We start from the raw sequence: 21,469 nt of genomic DNA on the forward strand, positions 1-21,469 counted from the left end.
ATTTTTTTAATGAATTTATTTTTTGCTGAGGGAGATTTGCCCTGAGCTAACATCTGTGCCAGTCTTCCTCTATTTTATATGTGGGTCACTGCCACAGCATGGCTGCTGATGAGTGGTGTAGGTCTGTGCCTGGGAACTGAACCCTGGCTGCAGAAGTGGAGTGTGTGAACTTAACCACTAAGCCATGGGGCTGGCCTCTAGGAGATTTATTTTCTAATCCTGGTTATGTTAAAAACTGGTTGTATCCCTTGAGAGCCTGTCTGTGCTTCAAGTTCCCATCTGCAAGATGGAGATAATGACAACCCCAGCTAAATTTGAGTAAGTGTGTGAGAGAGAAACAGAGGATCAGGTAAAAAATAAAGGTCAGTATAACCATTCAAAAACATTTATCGAATACCTACTCTAGGTGTGATACTATGCTTGACTCTAGAATCACAGAGGGAGAGATGAGGCGCTCTTCTTCAAAAGTTTGAAGTACTCTGACAATATTTGTTAAACACAATGTTCATTATTCAAAATGGTGTACTTTAATCCCTTTCTTCTGCATCAGACAAAGCAATGATGGATTACTATATTTGTGTGTTTATATTTATTTAAAGGGCATTTACAACACTGTGTTTAATCTCACAAAGAATATTGAGTAAAAGATGCAAAAGAATACATGTGAGTCTTATTTATATAAGGTACAAAACCAGGCAAATGTTAACTTTTTTATTTTGGATGAGAATGTAAACTGATAAAGCCATAAAGAATAACAAGGAAATGATCGTCATAAAGGACAGGGTAGGGTTTATCACCAAGGTGGGAGAGGTAGAGTCGGGGGAGGCAGGGAATTGTGATCCAGAAAGGATACACAGGGAATTTCTGGGGTGCTGGTGGAGGATGTTCATTTTGTAATAATTTGTTAAGCTGTGCATCTGTTTTATGCACTTGTTATGTTATAACTCACACTAAAAAATAATGAACATTAAAAGCACATGGCTATATGTAAGAAGAATATGAATATTTCTATAGATCAGAGATGGAACAGGAACCCATAATAATAATCTTAAATGGAATTTCCAGATCTGAAAATAAGCAGAGATGACTGTGAGTTTGATCTCCCTGGTAGTTCTGTCTGTCATCTTTGTTGATTTTTCCTCTTTAATCTTGGTCCTCTTCTCTTTTCTACTTACTCATTCACTCTCTGGTAATCTCAAACAGACTTATGGCTTTACATACCACCTATATGCCAGTAATTCCCAAAGTTATATCTTTGGTTCTTCTAACTACTCTTAACTCTAGACTCATATATCCAACTGCCTATTCAGCAGCTTCACTTGGATGTTTAGTAGATATCTCAAACTTAACATTTCCAAAATTGAACTCTGATATTCCACCTCAAGGCTGTTCTACTCTTTGCTTTCCCTATCCCAGGTCAGAGCAAACACATCCTTCTTCTTGCTCAGGCCAAAAGCCCTGAAGTTATCCCAGACTCTTGCTTTTACACCTTGCATCCAATCCATCAGTAATTCCTGTTGACTTTACTTTTAGAATATACCCAGAATTCAATGCCTTCTCACCACATCAATTGCCAATACCTTGACCTAAGCTATTATCATTTCTTGCCTTGATATACCACAGAAACCTCCTAACTGGTCTTCTTGCCCTTATGTCTGTTCCCTTCCCCCTGATCAATTCTCAGCATAGCAGCTAAGTGATACTTGTAAAACATGGGTAATATCACAGCACTCCTTTGTTTAAGACCTATCTCTGATTCTACATTTTACACAGAGTAAAAGCCAGAGTCCTTTCTACAATGCCCAGTATGATCTATGCCCCTCTTCCTCTCTGACCTCCTTTCTTACAACTCTCTTCCTCTCTGTGCTCCCACCACACTAGCCTCCTTGCTGTTCCTTGAATATACTGGATCTGCTTCCTACCTTCCGAGTGTTTGCACTGGCTATTTCCTGGCCTAAAACACTTTCCTCCCAGATAGTCACCTGGCTTAACCCTCTTACCTCCTTCAAGCTGTCATCTCAGTGCTGCCTGCCTGACAACTTTGTTTAAAATTGTAACTCGCATTGCAGTTTCCTTTCTCACTCTACTTTTCTTTTTTCCATAATACTTCTTCCCTTCTAAGAAATTGTATAATTTATGAATTTATTGTGTCTGTTATTTAGTGTTCTTGTAGCCCCCTAAACTGTAAGTTCCAGGAGGGCAGAAATCTTTATCTAAGCTGGTGTATCCGAAATGTTTCAAATAATGCCTGGCATATAGTTAGTGACCAATTATTATTATTTAGAATGAGACTGTGCCTTTATTTTGACAATCTTTTTTTGGGGGGATGACATGTAATCCTTTGGGAAAGGTGGCATCGGAGAGATGACATCTCTGCAAAATGCCCCCAAAGAGCTGAGAGTTGGTGGCTCCCAGGGCCTAATGGCCTGCAAATGAGATCTTGCAGCTGTGGCTCTGTGACCGCACACAAGCTGCTCGTTCTGCCAAAGAAGCTTTTAGACCAGACCCCAGCCCCCTTCTCACCAGCTACCACACCCAGGCCTCCTTACACAAGCAGAGGAGTCGGCATGGCCGGAGGCCTGCAGTGAGGTCAGGGTTGTGGTCGGCCTGCGGTGAAGGGTCTGAGACTGACCTGGGGGAGGGTGAACCCAGGACATGGAGGGGGCATCCCGGGTCCGTTAGGAGAAGACCCCTTCGTTGGGGCCGAGGTCTTCCCGGACCCCCAGGACGCCTGCTGCAAGCTCACTAAGCAGCGCGCTACCATGCAGCAGCAGAACCACCGCTCTCTCCATCCCCGCCGCAGGCCTGGTGGCATTGCGGATCCCTCCTGGTGTTCAGTTATTTGTTGAATGAATTTATGCAAGGTAATGAACCGAAAACACTCCATCCTTGGCAGGCGCCTGGAGTCAGACTCATGCTATGAACTGGAGTCTAGGGGAGGGCTAACCGTCCTATAAACAGAGGTTAGAATAAACAGCCACTATTGCATGTGGCTTTGGCTTCTGTAGAGCTGCATTTCTGCTTTCTTGTCAGGGCGGGAGAAAGCAGAGAATGCTCCACATGCTGCCCATATCCTCAGTAATATTGGAGATTTAACAGCAGAATCTGAGCAGCTGATATGAGACTGGGTTCTGGGCTTGGAATCCCAGGTTGGGGAGCTGGGTATGCGGGTAGATAGACGCAACCAAAAAACCACTAGGTCGAAGCTGGAAGAGGACTAAATTTCTCTATGTGAGAATTGAGAGCAAGACTTGAGATGGGGCTGAGCAGAGAAGAGCCATGGAGGCTTAAAAGGCTTTGGGAGGCAGGGGAAGAGCGGGAGGGACCCAGAGATTAGCAGTACCTGAGAGGTGCTGGGATGCTAAGTGTTAAAGGGTGAGTAAAGAATGGACATCTCTGTTTTAAAATGTTATAGTGTTTATACATGTTATAGACCTCCTCTGGTTTTTCTGTGAAATCTTAGATAAAATCTAGATTGCTTTGGTGGAACTGAATTCTTCCCAGAGAATGGGAAGAGATGGTGTATCCTGTCAGAGTTGGCATGGGGTGAGAATAGACTGCATGTGGGGATATTTGTCATCTAGACTACATATAATTAGGAGGAGAAGTGATAGGATTTAGTGATGGATTGGGATAAAAGACAGGAATTTGGCAATGAGATCATTGGTGACTTGGAAAGAGCAGTCTCTGTGGAATGGTGAGTACAGCAGCCAGAATAGAATGAGTAGGGGTGTCAGTGAGAGGTGAGCAAAGAGAGACAGCCCATATAAACAACTCTTTCAAGAAGCTTAACTGTGACTAGAAGAGAATTTAGGGTTAAGGGATTTTTTTCAGAGTGGTGTTATTAGAACTTGTTTGTATGCTGATGAGAAGGAGCTGTTAGACTGAGAGAGTTTATGATGGAAGAGGGGCTGGCTAATGTAATGGAATGAATGAAGTGCCTGAGAAAGGAAGAGGAGGTGGGACCCAGGGTACATGTAGACAAAGGGAGAAGGGAGAGAAGGAGTTTGGATACAGGTTGGTGTATGATTTTGGTGGTGGTGTATAGTGGCATTGTTTGTGGAAGGGCTGCTGCTTTGGCAATAATATCAAATACTTTTCCCTTTGCTGCCTACCTAACAAGACATTTACCAGTGTTAGTAAAGTCTAAATTATTGGTGTTTTCTTTGAAACTTACAGGACCAGAGCTTTATAGGTAATTTCTAACCTTGCAAGGGAGCCAAGACCCTCCACTATGATCTGAGAGTTGTAGAATTTGTAGTTAGATATTTAGATACAGGCATTTCAGTCCATTCACAGTACTATTTGAGATATGTATGATATTAACTTCAACTATAGGGAGCATCATAAAATTCTAACCTCCCTCTTCTGCAAATCTCCGTATGTTCCAGCTCTCCTGAGCAACTGCTGATCCATGAACATCCCCTATTATTTCGTGTATACGCCTTGCCATGCCATCTATGTGCAGTGTTGCATTTTCTTTCCGTACCCCAATTCTTTAAGACTTAGCTTAAATGTCGCCTCTTCTATGAAGCCTCTGTAAAGCAGTAAATAACTAATTCATCCCAGCTGATTGCCTCTACCATGACATGAAACCAAATCTTATTAGAGTTCAGAAATCTATTTTACCTGTGTATTCTGAATCCTGGAGGGCAGGCTCCATGTTTTATGAATTTCTTTATCACTATATGGTACTGTCTGTGTGGTGGATTCTCAATAATCATTTGTTGAAATTGAGGAATTATCCTGTAAGCACCAAAACTTTTAAAATTGTAAGCAGTCTGGATAGCAGTCTTTCTCAACCTTTATACATATTTCTTGACTTTCCAAAATAAATTGAACAAAGTTTAATCCTCTTTGAAGATTTTGGGGAAATCGTGATTCAGATGCTAAAGTCCACAGATACCCTCAAAGCTCATCAAGATGTGTAGAACTCCTTACCCCAGTACTGAATGCTTTAGCCCACTGGGCTTTTGTTTTGTGGAGTTTTACTTTTTCTTCTTATTCTACATATGATTTTAGCAGCTGTTCTTTCCATTTTCATCTTCTGCTTCTAATCAGATTAATCTACTGATGAATCTGTTTGGAAAACTACAGGCTTTAGAAATGAAAGTAGGCATAAATAGACTCTAGAGGGCTCTTCGGGGAATAAGGCTTTGCACGTTGGTGCATGGACTCCTCCCCTCCATGCTTTCACTCCTTTAGTGCCTTTAGGGGTTAATCTCTCTTAGCAACTCAGAGGCCTTTCTGTGATTTGCAGCTATATTTCAGGTAATAGTTATTCTTATTTTAGGGTTTGGATGATGTATTTTGCATATAAGTAATAAGGGTAGGAGTCAAATATAGGGTCCTGTTTTAGCCCTCTTACTTTGGCCCTATATGGAATTGTAACTAGAATTATAAGATTTGTTTTAAGACCAAGGTTACAAAAAAAATAAAGGTAATGAAGTATATGTCTTTGCTTTTTCTCTCCTACAGGAAATACAGATGAAGAGGACTGCAATTGAAGCTTTTAATGAAACAATTAAAATATTTGAAGAGCAGTGTCACACACAAGAACAACATAGCAAAGAATATATTGAGCGATTTCGCAGAGAGGGGAATGAAAAGGAAATTGAACGGTAAATCTACGTAATACTTCCAACTGCATCAGTGAGACAAGACTTCTTTTCTTCCCCAGTAATCTCTGTCGTGTCTGCTTTTATCCACTCAGACTTCACAGTCCTGCCTTATGGAACTACTTGCTGTTCCCACTGACAGCACCAAACTGCATCTCCTCTCTTCTATCTTCTGTCTCCATCCTCACCCTTTGGGACTCAGCTTAAGACATGACTCTTTCTAGAAAATCTTTAGGGGATTTTTGCTCCTACCTCTATAGTATCTGGTCCTGATCCCTTTTGTAACATTTACCGAATGTCATACCCACTAAACTGCAAGCTTGTTGAGAGTAATGAGGGTGGCTTATCGTCCCTCATAGCTCCAGCCCCTATTATGGTGCCTGAGAGTACAGAGTAGTACTCACGGAATATTTGTTGAACTGAAAATCAACAGCAGCAGTCTAAGAATAAATTGGAGGCAGAACAAGACCATGGGCAGGAAGACCAACCTGACTATTGCAGGTGACTGCGGTCTTTGTGGTCATCAGGTTAAAAGATGGTAGTGACCTGAAGTAGAGCAAGGGCAGGAAAGGAGGGGGAGTTAATAGAAATGCTGAGGACTTGATGCCTGACCAGATGTAGTAGGTATGGGAGAAGTCAAAGATTATTCCTAGATTTCTATATAAGTGACTAAGGGATGCTGTTATTTACCAACATAGGAAGTACATGAGATGAGTTTGGAGTTGGAACCAATGAGTTTGAGGTTCCTGTGAGAACCCAAATGGAGTTGTCTGAGAGGCAGGCAGCTGGTTATTTAGATTTGGAACTCAGGGTACAGAAAGGATTTGGGAGGCCTAAGTGTGTAGGTCATGGTAGATGCTAAGAATGAGATTACAGTGAGAGAGTGAGCAGCATGAGGGAAGTATGGGATCTGGCAACTAGTGGATATTGGAAGCCTTTATGATGGCAAATTTAGTGGAGTATTGGTAGACTGAGCCAGATGACAATGGGTTGAGGAGTGAAAAAGTAAATCAATAAAAAAGAATCATATGCAAGGGAAAAGCAAAATTACTTCTCATATTAGCACTAAAGTGTTAGTGAACTTCTGTGTACATAAAAAGAGTTGAGTGCTGTGAGGCAGTATAGCTTGACAGTTAAAACTATGGGCTTGACTTCTGGATTGACCGTTCACTAGCTGTGTGACCTTGGGTCAGTTACTTAACTCTCTTGGCCTGTGTCCTCGTCCTTAAACTGTGGATAGTATCTTGTTGAAATGCTCTGAGAATTAAGTGATACACACACATACACATGAACATACATACATATTCATGGTATAGAATGGTGTATGTCTGTGCATGTGTGTATGTATCTTGGCATATAGTATCAATAAATGGCGGGGCCGGCCCCGTGGCCAAGTGGTTAAGTTCAGCACTCTGCTTCGGCAGCCCAGGGTTTTGCTGGTTCGGATCCTGGGTGCGGACATGGCACTGCTTGTCAGGCCATGTTGAGGCGGCGTCCCACATGCCACAACTAGAAGGACCCACAACTAAAAGTATACAACTATCTACTGGGGGGGGATTTGGGGAGAAGAAGAAGGAAAAAAATAGACTGGCAACAGTTGTTAGCTCAGGTGCCAATCTTTAAAAAGAAAGGCAATTATTATTAATAATGAAGAAATAGAAAAGAACTTGTCGTTCAGTTGCAAGGGGAGGTGAAGCAGCATGATGAAGTTGTTTTTTTTGTTTTAAAGATTGGCACCTGAGCTAACAACTGTTTCCAATCTTTTTTTTTTCCTGCTTTTTCTCCCCAAATCCCCCCCAGTACATAGTTGTATATTTTAGTCGTGGGTCCTTCTAGTTGTGGCATGTGGGACGCTGCCTCACTGTGCCCTGATGGGCAGTGCCATGTCCGTGCCCAGGATCCGAACCAGCGAAACCCTGGGCCGCCAAAGCGGATTGCGCGAATTTAACCACTCAGCCATGGGGCCGGCCCCCTGAAGTTTTAATAGTGATATAAAACCACATATTATTGAGTGACAAATGAGTAATGTGGACCATTTTTGCCTTAAGCGTTCAGAGCACAGCAAAACTTTGTGTGCTGGAAAAGCTTATAGCCATCATCTACCAAGTGCCTACCAAGATGTACCAGGTACAGTTTAGACCTTTTACCTGTTACGACCTTTAATTCACATGGTAACCCAGTGAAGTAGGTACTATTGTAGGTGCCCGTTTTAAACAGATGAGGAAATGAAGGCACAGAGAAGTTAAATAACTTGCCCATAGCCACACAGTAAGTGGCAGGGCAGAGATTCAAACTTAGGCAGGCTGACTGCTAAGCTATTGCTCTTAACTGATTTATTGTGTCCCTCTTATATATCATACATATAGCTTTACTCATTCAGTCATGGCTGGATCCAGGGCCCAAACAAGATCATCAGGATTCTCTCTCATACCCTGTCTTTTGGCTCAGTTTTTCTTTGTGTTGGCTTCATCCTCAGGTAGGCTTTCCTTGTGAGGAGGCAGTATAGCTTCTGGGTGTCTTAGAATCACATATTCATAATTTGGCAATCCCAGTGGAAAGAGAATCTCTGTTTACAATAATTCTAGCAAAAGTCTTAGAATTGACTTTCACCGGGTCCGTTTGGGTAATATTCCTGTTCCTAAACCAGTCACTGTGGCCTGAGGATAGGGATAGGATGGAATGGAATGCTGCTATTGGCTGGGCTGGGTAATGTGGATGTTCACCCTTGAGTCTGAGATAGGGGCAGGGAACACTTACCTACAGGGAACGTCAGGGTGTTGCTCCCAGAAGCATGAGAATGGCTATGGGCCATGCAGAAACAACAGATGTCCACCACACTTAAGAGATTGGGGCTGTGCTCACAGTATAGAATGCTTCTGCTTGGTTCCCATTTTAGCCTTAATATGTCAAATATTTTCACAGAATTATGATGAATTATGACAAATTGAAATCACGTCTGGGTGAGATTCATGATAGTAAAATGCGTCTAGAGCAGGATTTGAAGAAACAAGCTTTGGACAACCGGGAAATAGATAAAAAAATGAACAGTATCAAACCTGACCTGATCCAGCTGCGCAAGATCCGAGATCAGCACCTTGTGTGAGTAGTCTGGGCCTATATGGGAGGGAAACACCAGCACCAGATTACTGCTGGAGATGTTAGAGGTCGAAGAGATTTTTAATTGAGAACTGGCCACTGAGATTGTAAGAATTTAGGAAAGCAGTCCTATTAATAGTTGGGGTACCACAGTTTACCTAAAGTCACTGTATGGGGCAAATCAGAATGTAGGACTTTAATCCATACAAATGCCTTGGAAGTCTCAGAGGTTTGCTGTGGCACAAGCAAAGTGATATAGCTTAAGAAGTACAGATTAATGTTTGCCTAAAACACATAAACCAGAATCTTTGGTTACATAGTAGAACCACAGAAATAGAAATTACCCCTCATGGGCACAGGCAAAGACACTAATAGTAGGGGCCTACAAATAGGGATACAGAACAATCTGTGGAAGGTGTTCTGTATTTAAGAAATGAAATTCTGTATTCAAATACTAGAAATCTGTCAATAGCAGACATGAAAGCTAATTTCACCTGAGGGGTGAAACCCAGCTCTTCAATATTGTGGAAAACGATATGATTTAGCAAGATACAGGGATATTATCCAAATAGAGATTGAAAGGTTCATTATCAGAACAAGGTGTGTGGGTTAGATTTTTAGAAGGACAAATGGCTGCTTCATAGAAGGAGAGAGTCCATGAGAAAGGAAAATATATTAGGTTTAGTTCTAGGTAATGAATATACTGTTAGGACATATCTTTATGGCTGACTTTCATGTATGTAACACAACTCAGTTCAAACTCCTGGCAGGAGAAGACAGGGTAAAGACCTCTGACTGGATTTTCCATAGCCTTCAGGGCTTCTTTATGTGAGAAAGGGAAAGGGGATGAAATATAAGCTTAGAAGTTGGAACTGGTGACTGTTGAGTTTCAGTAGAGGAAAATTTAAGGTGATTGTCTTCGGGGCAAACAATCACAATTATACTATGCTGAGTAGCTTTTAGTAACACTCCTCTCTAGAGATCATTTTGGTTTGCTATTGTGACCAAAAAAAAGTCAAGCAAGTACACATACCACACAGAAGAGCTTTGGGAACAAGCAAGAAGTTGCCCTTGTCTCAAATCAGTGTTGTCTGTTCTTGGAGTGCTTAAATGGTGCTGGTCACATAATGAAGCTGAAAGAAGGCCCCAGAAGGCTATGCCATGGATCAGAGGAATGAGGGGAAGCTCTTCTTTGCCCTGGAAAGCAATGAGATAGCAAGAAATATACCATCCCATGGGTCATGAATAAGTGTGGCAAACTAGACCTTGAAAGTTCCTTTAATGAGTTATGTAAGCTAAGTATAAGAGAGTTTAGATAACATGATGGATAATAAGCCATGACCTGCTAGTAAAGATAGCTAGGAAGTTGAGGGCGACACAACCATTACCTCTTTTGGAAGGATTGCTTCAGGAAGGATAGTCCAGTGTCGCATAGTCCCTGCTTTGATGTTTCTAACAGAGACAGTACTAGGCTTGTGAATTCTGTCTGTTCCAATGCTGAAATTGCATAGTCAGTCCTGAAGGAGACCGGTTGTGAAATGTGTACTGCATGATACTGAGTATGATCTTTCTTTGATCTTGTTTTGAAGTTGGAATAGGTTGGAATTCTACAGTACCCAACGAGAGATTATCATTAATTCATCCCTGTCACACCCTGTGGGTGTGGACATTTCCCCGATTTCCCACTGCATAGCCCACAAGGATTTTATGAGATTCTCTGCTGAGATCCCAATGTACTGTTTCTAGAATAATTTTTTTTATTGAGTTAACATTGGTTTATAATATATAAATTTCAGGTGTACATCATTATAGTTTGACTTCTGTATAGACTATATTGTGTTCACTACCAAAAGTCTAGTATCCATCTGTAACCATACAAATGTCCCCCTTTTCCTCTTTTGCCCTCCTCCCACCCCATTCCCCTCTGGTAACTACCAATCTGTTCTCTGTATCTATGTGTTTGTTTGTTTGATCTTTGACATATGAGTGAAATCATATGGTATTTGTCTTTGTTTGTCTGACTTATTTTGCTTAGCATAATACCCTCAAAGTCCATCCATATTGTCAAAAATGGCAAGATTTCATCCTTTTTCATGGCTGAGTAGTATTCCATTGTGTGTGTGTGTGTGTGTGTGTGTGTGTGTGTGTGTGTGTACACACACTCCACATCTTCTTTATCCATTCATCTGTCAGTGGGCACTTAGGTTGTTTCCAGGTCCTGGCTGTTGTAAATAATTCTGCAATGAGCATAGGGTGCATCTATCTTTTCAAATTAGTGTTTTTGTGTTCTTTGGATAAATACCCAGAATTGGAATAGCTAGATCATACAGTAGTTCTTTATTTAATTTTTTGAGAAATCTCCATACTGTTTCCCTTAGTGGCTGCACCATTTTACATTCCTACCAGCAGTGTATGAAGGTTTCCTCTTCTCCACGTCCTTTTCAACACTTGTTATTTTTTGCCTTTTTAAGAATAGTCATTCTCATGGGCATGAGGTAATACCACATTGTGGTTTTGATTTTCATTTCCCTAATAATCAGTGATGTTGAACCTCTTCTCATGTGCCTTTTGGCCATTTGTCTATCTTCTTTGGAAAAGTGTCTGTTCAGATACTCTGCCTATTTTTTAACTGGGTTGTTTTTTGTTGTTGTTGAGTTATATGAGTTCTTCCTGTATTTTGGAAATTAACCCCCTATCGGATGTATGATTTGCAAATATTTTCTCCCAGTTGGTGGGTTGTCTCTTCGTTTTGTTGACAGTCTCCTTTGCTGTGCAGAAGCTTTTTAGTTTGATGCAGTCCCATTGTTTATTTTTCCTTTTGTTTCCCTTGCCTGAGGAGACGTATCCAGAGATACTGCTAAGACCAATGTGAAAGAGCGTGCTGCTTATGTTTTCTTTTTGTGGTTTCAGGTCTTACGTTCAAGCCTTTAATCCATTTTGAGTTAGTTTTTTGTGTATGGTGTAAGATAGTGGTCTACTTTTCTTTTTGCATGTGGCTGTCCAGTTTTCCCAAGACTATTTGTTAAAGAGAGTTTCTTTTCTTCATTGTATGTTCTTGGCTTCTTTGTTGAAAATTAGCTATCCATAGATGCGTGGGTTTATTTCTGGGCTCAATTCTGTTCCCTTGGTCTGTGTGTGTGTTTCTCTGCCAATATAATGCTGTTTTGATTACTATAGCTTTGTAAGTAGACTTTGAAATCAGGGAGTGTGATCCCTCCAACTTTGTTCTTTTTTCTCAGAATCGCTTTGGCTATTCAGGATCTTTTGTTGTCCCATATAAATTTTAGGATTCTTTGTTCTGTTTCCATGAAAGAGGTCATTGGGATTTTGATAGGGATTGCATTGAATCTCTAGACTGCTTTAGGTAATATGGACATTTTAACTATGTTAATTCTTCCAATCCATGAACATGAAATATCTTTCCATTTTTTTGCATGGTCTTTGATTTCTTTCAACAATGTCTTATAGTTTTCAGTATACAGATCTTTCATCTCCTTGGTTAAATTTATTTCTAGGTATTTTATTCTTTTTGTTGCAAGTATAAGTGGGATTGTATTCTTGATTTCTCTTTCTGTTAGTTCATTGTTAGTGTATAGAAATGCAACTGATTTTTGTCTGCTGATTTTTTTTTTAAAGATTGGCACCTGAGCGAACAACTGTTACCAATCTTCTTCTTTTTTTTTTTCTGCTTTATCTCCCCAACCTGCCCCCGTACATAGTTGTATATCTTAGTTGCGGGTCCTTCTAGCTGTGGCATGTGGGATGCCGCCTCAGCATGGCCTAACGAGTGGTGCCATGTCTGCGCCCAGGATCCGAACCGGCAAAACCCTGGGCCACCGCAGCAGAGCGCGCGAACTTAACCACTCGGCCATGGGGCCGGCCCTGTCTGTTGATTTTGTACCCTGCAACTTTACTATATGTAGAATATTCTTGAATGCTGAAATACAGAATTTCATTTCTTAAATATAGAATAAAAAATTTCTTAAATATAAAATCCTTTAAAATTTCTTTTCGAAACAGGAATTTGGTTGTTCTTTTACAATGTTTTTTCATCAGGAGTTAGTTTTCATAATCACCATTTACTTTTCTTGGTATTCATAAACCTAAATTCATAAATTCAAAATAAAGAATAACTTGCCGTAACAATATAGGGACATTAATGATGAGTTTTGAGTAATATGTACTAGAGGAGTTTGCAGCTAAAGGAGTTCTGTGGAAGGTGGTGGGTTCTGATTTTTTTTTAAGCAACTTTATTGAGATATGGCTCACATCTCATACAATTCACCCATTTGAAGTGTATGATTCAGTGTTTCAGTATATTCACAGATATGTGCAATCATCACAATAGTCAATTTTAGAACATTTTTTTTCACCTCAAAACGAAACGATGTATGCTTTACCTATCATACCCTATCATACTATTCCCTCCAGCCCTAAGCAACCACTAAGCTATTTTCCATCTCTATTGGTTTGCCGATTCTGGACATTTCATATAAACGGAATTACATAATATCTAGTCTTTTGGGAGTGGCTTCTTTGACTCAGCATAATGTTTTCAAGGTTCATCCATGTGTAGCATGTATCAGTACTTCATTCATTTTTATGGCCAAATAATATTTCATTGTATGAATATACTGCATTTTGTTTAACTATTCTTCACTTGATGGACATTTGGGTTGTTTCCGTCTCTTGGCTATTATGAATAGTGCTACTGTGAACATTTGTGTACGTTTTTGTATGTACATATGTTTTCACTTCTCCTGGGTGTATGCTGAGGAGTGGAATTGCTGGGTCATATTGTAACTATGTTTAAGTGAGGAACTGCCAGACTTTTCCAAAGTGACTGCACTATTTTATGTTTCCGCCAGCAATGGTCTGGGTTATTCTGTTGTTGTTGTTGTTGTCGTCTTTGGTGAGGAAGATTGGCCCTGAGCTAACATTTGTTGCCAGCCCCCTTTTCTCTCTTTTTCTTTTTTTGCTTGAGGAAGATTGTCCCTGAGCTAACACTTGTGCCCATCTTCTTCTATTTTCTATGTGGGATGCCGCCACAGCATGGCTTGATGAGCAGCGTGTAGGTCTGTGCCTGGGATCTGAACCTGTGAACCCTGGGCCACCAAAGCAGAGCACACGAGCTTAACCACTATGTCACTGCGCCAGCCCCTTTCTGGGTTTTTTAAAGTAGTGAATCAGTCCTTCATTTATCTCTTAGATCTTTAAAATTTTAAAAGTGATTTATCTTTTCAAAATGCCTTGTATATTATCTCATTTTACTCTTCTTTAGCAAGTGTGAAGTTCTGTTCATAAAACTTGGTAAAAGACAAGTTGTATTTCCCTCCTACTTTAAATTAAAATTAATTTATTCCAGGGCTGGCCCAGTGGCACAGTGGTCAAGTTCGTGCGCTCTGTTTCAGTGGCCCAGGGTTTGCAGGTTTGGATCCTGGGTGTGGACCTAGCACCACTCGTCAAGCCATGCTGTGGTGGCATCCCATATAAAATAGAGGAAGATTGACAAGATGTTAGCTCAGCAGCACTCTTCCTCACAAAAAATAAAATAAAATAATTTATTCCAACTTCCTACCTGCCTCATTATATGAGAAGTATTTTATCTCAGTTATGATTGGGTCTCTTCCCACCTCCTACACATACATGTACACATACAGATCATTTAAGAATGTCACCCTGAGGTAGTGCCAGGTAACTAAGGGAGCAGAGTCCCTTGTCCCTCATCACTGCCATCATTGGGTGCTTCCTCTGCCCCTAATCATTGTGTCCTGCCATCTGATTAAATACTGCTATTGCAGAAAATTCAGAAGTACTCTTCACAGTAACCTCCTTCTTGGCCACCAACAGCCTGCATCTTCTTGTCCTCCATCCAGGCAGCCTTGTGCATGAGGCACCCTTTTCTGTCACTCCATCTGATACTTTAGCCAGGCTCTGGGGAAGCATAATTCTCCTTCAGGACTGCTGCTTTAGCTTCAAAGTAGTTTCTCTTAGCCCCTTCTTTCAGGGACTGCCCAGTCCCCTCTTTTCTGGACTGAAACACAAGGTCCTTTCCTCTTAGAGGGTGGTAGTTGGGTTGAAAGGCTCATTAGACCTTTAGAAAGGGCATCATAAACACATATATTTTTTCTTACGTGCTCGGGCGGCAACTGAGTAAGGATATGCTGATACCAGTTATTTTTTCTCTCTTGTTTTTCTTAAGATAGCTTCAATGTAAGCTATGGGAGTAGCATTTTTTCTGTTTTTTAGAAGAGAATACGTAAGGAGAGCCTGGTCAAGATCTCACAATTAGTAACAGAATGAGAACTGGATGTTGGGTCCTTTGTTGCTTTGCCTCAGGTTTTTCCTCTAGAATGTACCTGCCTTTACTTGTGATCTAGGCATTAATCAATAAGTTAAATATGAATTAACGTACTTGCTAAAGTTATTCAAGCATTTTCAAAATAATTTTTAAAAGCTGGTCAGTTCCTGGTGTTGTTAAGAGATGGTTAAGGACTCAGAACTATATAGTAGTATTTGAAATGGACTTGCGGGAGATTTGAAAAGTTGCCTGTGTCAGAAGGGAGAGACCATAATAGATGGAGGGTGAGTGAAAAACCTTCTTTTCTTTCTCCCGGATATTTCTGGGTATCCTAACATTTCTTGTGGCAGAAAGAGAAGCTCAGTTTAAGAGGTTGGTGGTTAAAAGAAAATGGGGACTCAGGAGAAAATGTGGTGTAGTTTGTTCATTTCAAGCCCTTTACTGAGTGTACTTGCGTCTTTACTAAAGAAAAGATCACTTTTTTAAGGATAGAAAACTTTGGATGATAAGAATGTTTAGGGGAGGGTATCTGGATATTTTGCGAAGAGAAGTGATGCTGTGGGAGGGGATTTGCTACTAAGTAAATTCCATCAAGATCATGTGTTAGTTGTTTTCCTGCTTCACTAAGTGTAAAAAATGAAATCCAGGTTAACTGAAGGACATGTCTTAACTGAGAAAGGCTATGAAATTTGTCTAAAAGAACTTTAAAATTAGGTGTGATGTCAAGATATCAAGTGTACTTGAGGTCAGAGAAAGGTAGAAGATGACCTTGGAATTGACCCTGAAGATTTTGTTAAAAGCAGCCCAGCAGCAAATATTTACTGGCTGTTTATTGAATATCTGCCATGTGCTGGCTCTCTTTTCAGCATTGGGAATAGCATGAACAGGACAGAGCCCTTCCTTTAAAGCAGCTTAAATTTTAGTGGGGGAGACAAACATAAACAAGTGAAAATATAAAAGAAAGAATTTCAGGCAAGTGCTATGAAGATGATAAAATAAGGTAAAATCTAGAAAGTGACTAGGGGATGCCTTACTTGGGACAATTAGGGTATTCCTCCCTGAAGAGATGATGTTTATGATGAAACCTGATTGATGAGGAGCCCGGTTGGGGGGTGGTGATGAATGAAAGAGTTTTTATATTCTACTCAAGTTTTAGACTATCAGCCATCTCAATGGAACTAAATGTAATGGTTTATATAATTTTACGTATAAAATGTTGGCATATTTTAAAATACTGTGATTTACCTGGCGATGAAGAAAATTCGTTTTAATTACTCAGATTGCCACCTTGAATTTCTTGTGGCTTGCTTAGGTGCAAAAATAGACCTTGAAATTCTGTTTTAGAATTTTAAACTCAGTATAGTAGGCCACACAGGAATTGAGTCCTCTGGCTTAGTGGAGATTACGGATGTGACACTGCTCACCTAACTAGGGATATCAGAAACAAATGTCTCAACTGTGTTTGAGCACAAATATATGTGTGCTTGTAATGGGGAAATGAAAAGTGAGAGAAGTGTTTAATTTTAGGTAGCTCTCTCTGTTTCTGTGTTTTTGCAAAAAGTTGAAGGAAAAGTAATGGAGAAACTAGTTTAGGGAAATCTCTGACCATGCTTAGTGGGACTGGGGAAAATAAAAGGTTCCTGGACTCTGGAAGTTTGGTTGGCTTGGATGTATCTACTTTGTCCAGGCAGAATGTGCACACATACTGACACTGGTGTCTTCCCTCTGGCAGATGGCTCAATCACAAAGGAGTGAGACAGAAGCGCCTAAATGCCTGGCTGGGAATCAAGAATGAGGATGCTGATGAGTAAGCTCTCTGTACCTTTCTGTCAGATGGCTTTGTTCCCAATATAAGACATGGGCCTTTTTTATACATGCTAAATGTTGGTTCTCATTGTCACTTGAGGACATGGAATCAAGAACTTTGCACCTCTTTTGAATTGAATTGCCTGAAGAGTACCCTACAGGGTCTTGAGTTCAGAGGCCTGCCAAACCACATCAAATCTGGATGCATAAGCATTGCCCATTCAGACATTCATGTGTCAGCTTATTGGATGAGACATGTGAATTCTGTGCTTTCTGCACCATAGCAAGTAATCAAGTTGTTAAAAAAAAATCCAACTAATTGCAATTTCACTTTGTCATTTTGTGGTTGAAGAGTTAAAAAAGAGTTTTACTCATGAATTTGCTATTAGATATAAGTAACTTGATTGTTAGAATAATATTTTAACATTTAATTTTTAGGACCTATTTTATCAATGAGGAAGATGAAAGCCTGCCCCATTATGATGAGAAAACCTGGTTTGTTGAGGATATCAATCGAGTACAAGCAGAGGACTTGCTTTGTGGGAAGCCTGATGGCGCATTCTTAATCCGTGAGAGCAGCAAGGAAGGATGCTATGCTTGCTCTGTGGTGTGAGTTTTCTCTGGGGGCGTGACCTTTGAAAACTTCTGCATTGACTAGTAGACAATCAACCCCTCATAAAATTCAGATCAAATTAGTTGAAGTACAATAATGAGAACCCATGGCTTAGACCATTCATATTTGTACAAAGAAACCAGTTAGTTGCTTTAGGATAAACGATATCTGAAATTATTTCTGGGATTTTAATTTAAACGGTAAACAGGTTAGGCCCTGCAGTGTAACTGTTGGATTTCAGGTATCTGTGAAAAGTAGTATGAGATTGGTAATTGAAAAGATCACTTAATTCTTTAGTAGTCTCCTGCATGCCTGCCGTGGTCTTCATTGTCAGATTAAGGAAGGCTTGATTAAATAGAACTGTTTTTACTTCAGAAGAAAAACTCTATCTGAATTTTGTACTTAAATAGTCTTCTTTTGGGGTAAGTATGAGAAAAATGGAAAGTGAAATTCTTGGGACAGCTAACCATGCCTCAGTCAGATTTTGCCTAAATGTTGTGTATATTCCTTAAAAAGGCAAATTTCTTCATTGACAAAGACCATGCTTAGAATGGAGGTATAGAATGACGGTTATGAGAGCAAGCTTTGATATCAAATACATTGTATTCAAATCCTGACTCTACTACTTACCAGAGGTGTGACCTAGTATAATTTACTTAACCTTTCTTTGCCCAGTTTCCTTATCTGTAAAATAAGGATAATAATAATATCTACTTGAGGGTTTTTGTAAATATTAAATGAGTTAATATATGTAATGGAATGTGCTTTGATCATTGCTGGCACATAATAAATAAATGTTACCTACTAATTTTATTATGATAGTGACACTACTGATGGACATGGCAGAAGGGAAGCAAAGATGACAAAATGATTTTGCCTTCAAAGAGCAAGGTGGTGAGGATAGACAAAAGACACTCATATTAACAGAGAGTTCACTACTTTCTTCTCCTTAGTGGTCTACCTCTGCCATGGGTCAGAGTTTGAATCCAAATTTGCTTGGTTTCAAAGCCCACATTCTTCTATTGCACCATGCTTTCTTAATTTCACAGTTAAATATCCAAGATAAATAGGTATCAATAGGTATCATGTGCACATGAAGCACTGTTAATTTGAGTGGAGAAAGAGGGTTAGGTGGTTTTATGGAAGAGGTGGCATTTGAGCTGGACTTTGAAAGTATGAACAAAGGGATGTCTATGGGCAGAAAATGGGAGAGGAGTTGAAAAGTGCATTGGATTACTGTTGTCTGAAGATACAGCGACTTGAAACGTTTCATGTCTCTCTGACCTGGGCTGCCTAAGTTATCTGAGTGGAAATGGCAGGAGAGGATGGTTTTTGCAGGATTTGAGTTCTTTTAAAAACAGTAAAAAGAAGGAAGGCAGTAAACCCAGTGCACTGGTCCCTCACCCTCACTTAAGTCATTTGGTGGCAGCCTGTGGGTTAAGGACTTGACTGGTGGAAGGTGCTGCTCAGCTACTCCCTGGAAGACCAAGGAACAGCCTGAATATCTTGGGGAGCTGTATTCTTTTTCTCCTTCTTTTAGCCACAGATTTGACCAGACTCAAGTTCACAGCAGTATGGATTTCCTTTCCCTGTGAAAACCAACTGCAGTCATATATCTTATTAGAGTTCATATTGAGGATGGTTGGAAGCAAAAGACTTCCACTTGTTTCCCACCCTCTCTGGCGACAGGAAGCCTGCCTACAGTGATGTCTCAGTATACTTAGGACATTTGCTGAATTAGGGGTATGAATAAGTTCAGTTTTTTAGGAGACTCTCGTTGCAAAATTAAAATGATCACGTAGTAGGAAGTAAAGTTATGAAACTCATTTGTTTTTCCGTTTTAATTTCTGTTAATGACATCATAAAGAAGCCTAAGAAGAAATTGCTTAACTCTACAGCCTTCTCAGGCTAAACACCTGCAGCCAGCAATGTCTGTTGTCCACTAGGTTAGGGAGTCAGATAGTAAGCACTTGTGATCCTTATTGTTGTTGCCACTGAGGATTAAGAAATTTGATTAGGGATCAAAAAATGGGCTGGAGACATGAACAGACATTTCTCCAAAGAAGATATAATGATGGCCAGTAGGCACATGAAAAGATGCTCATCATCGCTGATCATCAGGGAAATGCAAATCAAAACTACACTAAGATATCACCTTACACCCGTTAGAATGACAAAAATATCTAAAACTAATAGCAACAAATGTTGGAGAGGTTGCGGAGAAAAAGGAACCCTCATACACTGCTGGTGGGAATGCAAACTGGTGCAGCCACTATGGAAAACAGTATGGAGATTCCTCAAAAAACTAAAAATAGAACTACCATATGATCCAGCCATCCCACTACTGGGTATTTATCCAAAGAGCCTGAAGTCAGCAATCCCAAAAGTCCTGTGCACTGTTTACAATAGCCAAGACGTGGAAGCAACCTAAGTGCCCATCAACAGACAAATGGATAAAGAAGATGTGGTACATATATACAATGGAATACTACTCAGCTGCAAAACAGAACAAAATCATTCCATTTGCAATAACATGGATGGACCTTGAGAGAATTATGTTAAGTGAAATAAGCCAGCAAGAGAAAGATAATCTGTGTATGACTCCACTCATATGAGAAATTTAAAACTATGGACCAAGAACAGTTTAGTGGACACCAGGGGAAAGGTGGGGTGGGGGGTGGGCACAAAGGGTGAAGTGGTGCACCTACAACATGACTGACAAACATTAATGTACAATTGAAATTTCACAAGATTGTAACCTATCAATAACTCAATAAAAAATAAATAAAAAAAATAAAAGAATAAAACTAGTTGGACTGGAAAAAAAAAAAAAGAAATTTGATTAGGGATAGACTAATGAGACAGGTCGTCAAGGAAACGGAAGACTTGAACAACACTGTAAAATAACTAGACCTAACAGTCATCTCTAGAACACTCCATCTAGTAACACAGAACACATTCTTCTCAAGTGCACACAAACCATTATCCAGGATAGACCACAGGTTAGGCCACAATTTCAATAAATTTGAAAGTGTTGAAATCATACAAGATATATTTTCTAACCACAATAGAAAGAAATTAGAAATCAAAAAACAGAAGGAAATTTTGAAATTCACAAATGTGGACAGTAAACAACACACTCTTAAATAATCAATCATCAAGGAAAGAAAAGAGAAGTTAGAAAATACCCTGAGATGAGTGAAAACAGAAACACAACAGCTCAAAACTTGCAGAACGCAGCTAAAGCAGTGCTAAGAGGGAAATTTATAACTATAAACATTTATATCAAAAAAGAAGCTCTCAAATTAATAACCTTCTTCCACCTTAAGAAACTGAAAAAAGAAGAGCAAAATAAACCCAGGCAGGCAGAAGGGAGGGAATAATAGAGATTAGAATGGAAGTAAATGAAATAGAGAATAGAAAACAATTGAGAAAATCAGTGAAACCAAAAGTCAGAATTAACAAAATAACCTCTAGCTAAACTCACACACACACACACACACACACACACAAAAAGAGAGAGAGAAGACACAAATTACTAAAATCAGGATGAAAGAGGGGACATTACTTGTAGTCCTTACAGAAATAGGAAAAGATAATGAAGGAATGCTGTAAACAATTGTATTTAAACCTAGATGAAATGGACAAATTCCTGGAAGTACACAAACTACCAAAACTGACTTAAGAGGAAATAGAAAATCTGAATAGAACTATAAGAAGTAAAGAAATTGAATTATTAATTTAAAAAACTGCCCACAAAGAAAAGCCCAGACCCAGCTGACTTCACTGGTGAATATAACCAAATATTTTAAAAGGAATTAACACAAGTCCTTCACAAGCTGTTCTGAAAAATAGAGAGAGAACACTGCCCAACTCATTTTACAAGGGCAGTATTACCCTGATACCCAAATGAGACAAAGATATCAGAAGAAAACTGTGGACCAGTATCTCTTATGAATATAGACATAAAAATCCTCAACAAAATACTAGCAAAGCAATGCCAGCAGCATATAAAAGGGATTGTATACCATGACT

At 39.7% G+C, this 21,469-nt stretch overlaps 1 protein-coding gene across 8 annotated transcripts in view; it reads left to right on the plus strand.

Moving 5' to 3' along the window:
• PIK3R3 (phosphoinositide-3-kinase regulatory subunit 3) overlaps positions 1-21,469 on the plus strand; it is a 108,977-nt gene that overhangs the window by 80,950 nt on the left and 6,558 nt on the right. For all 8 annotated transcript variants that reach the window (XM_023630783.2, XM_023630814.2, XM_070260043.1 and 5 more), the window contains 4 exons: positions 5,479-5,621; positions 8,541-8,717; positions 16,748-16,822; positions 17,260-17,430. In XM_023630783.2, coding sequence (XP_023486551.1) covers positions 5,479-5,621; positions 8,541-8,717; positions 16,748-16,822; positions 17,260-17,430 — 566 coding nt within the window. The remainder of the gene's footprint in view (positions 1-5,478; positions 5,622-8,540; positions 8,718-16,747; positions 16,823-17,259; positions 17,431-21,469) is intronic.

Source organism: Equus caballus, chromosome 2, assembly GCF_041296265.1.
Source record: "Equus caballus isolate H_3958 breed thoroughbred chromosome 2, TB-T2T, whole genome shotgun sequence".
NCBI classification, from domain to species: domain Eukaryota; kingdom Metazoa; phylum Chordata; class Mammalia; order Perissodactyla; family Equidae; genus Equus; species Equus caballus.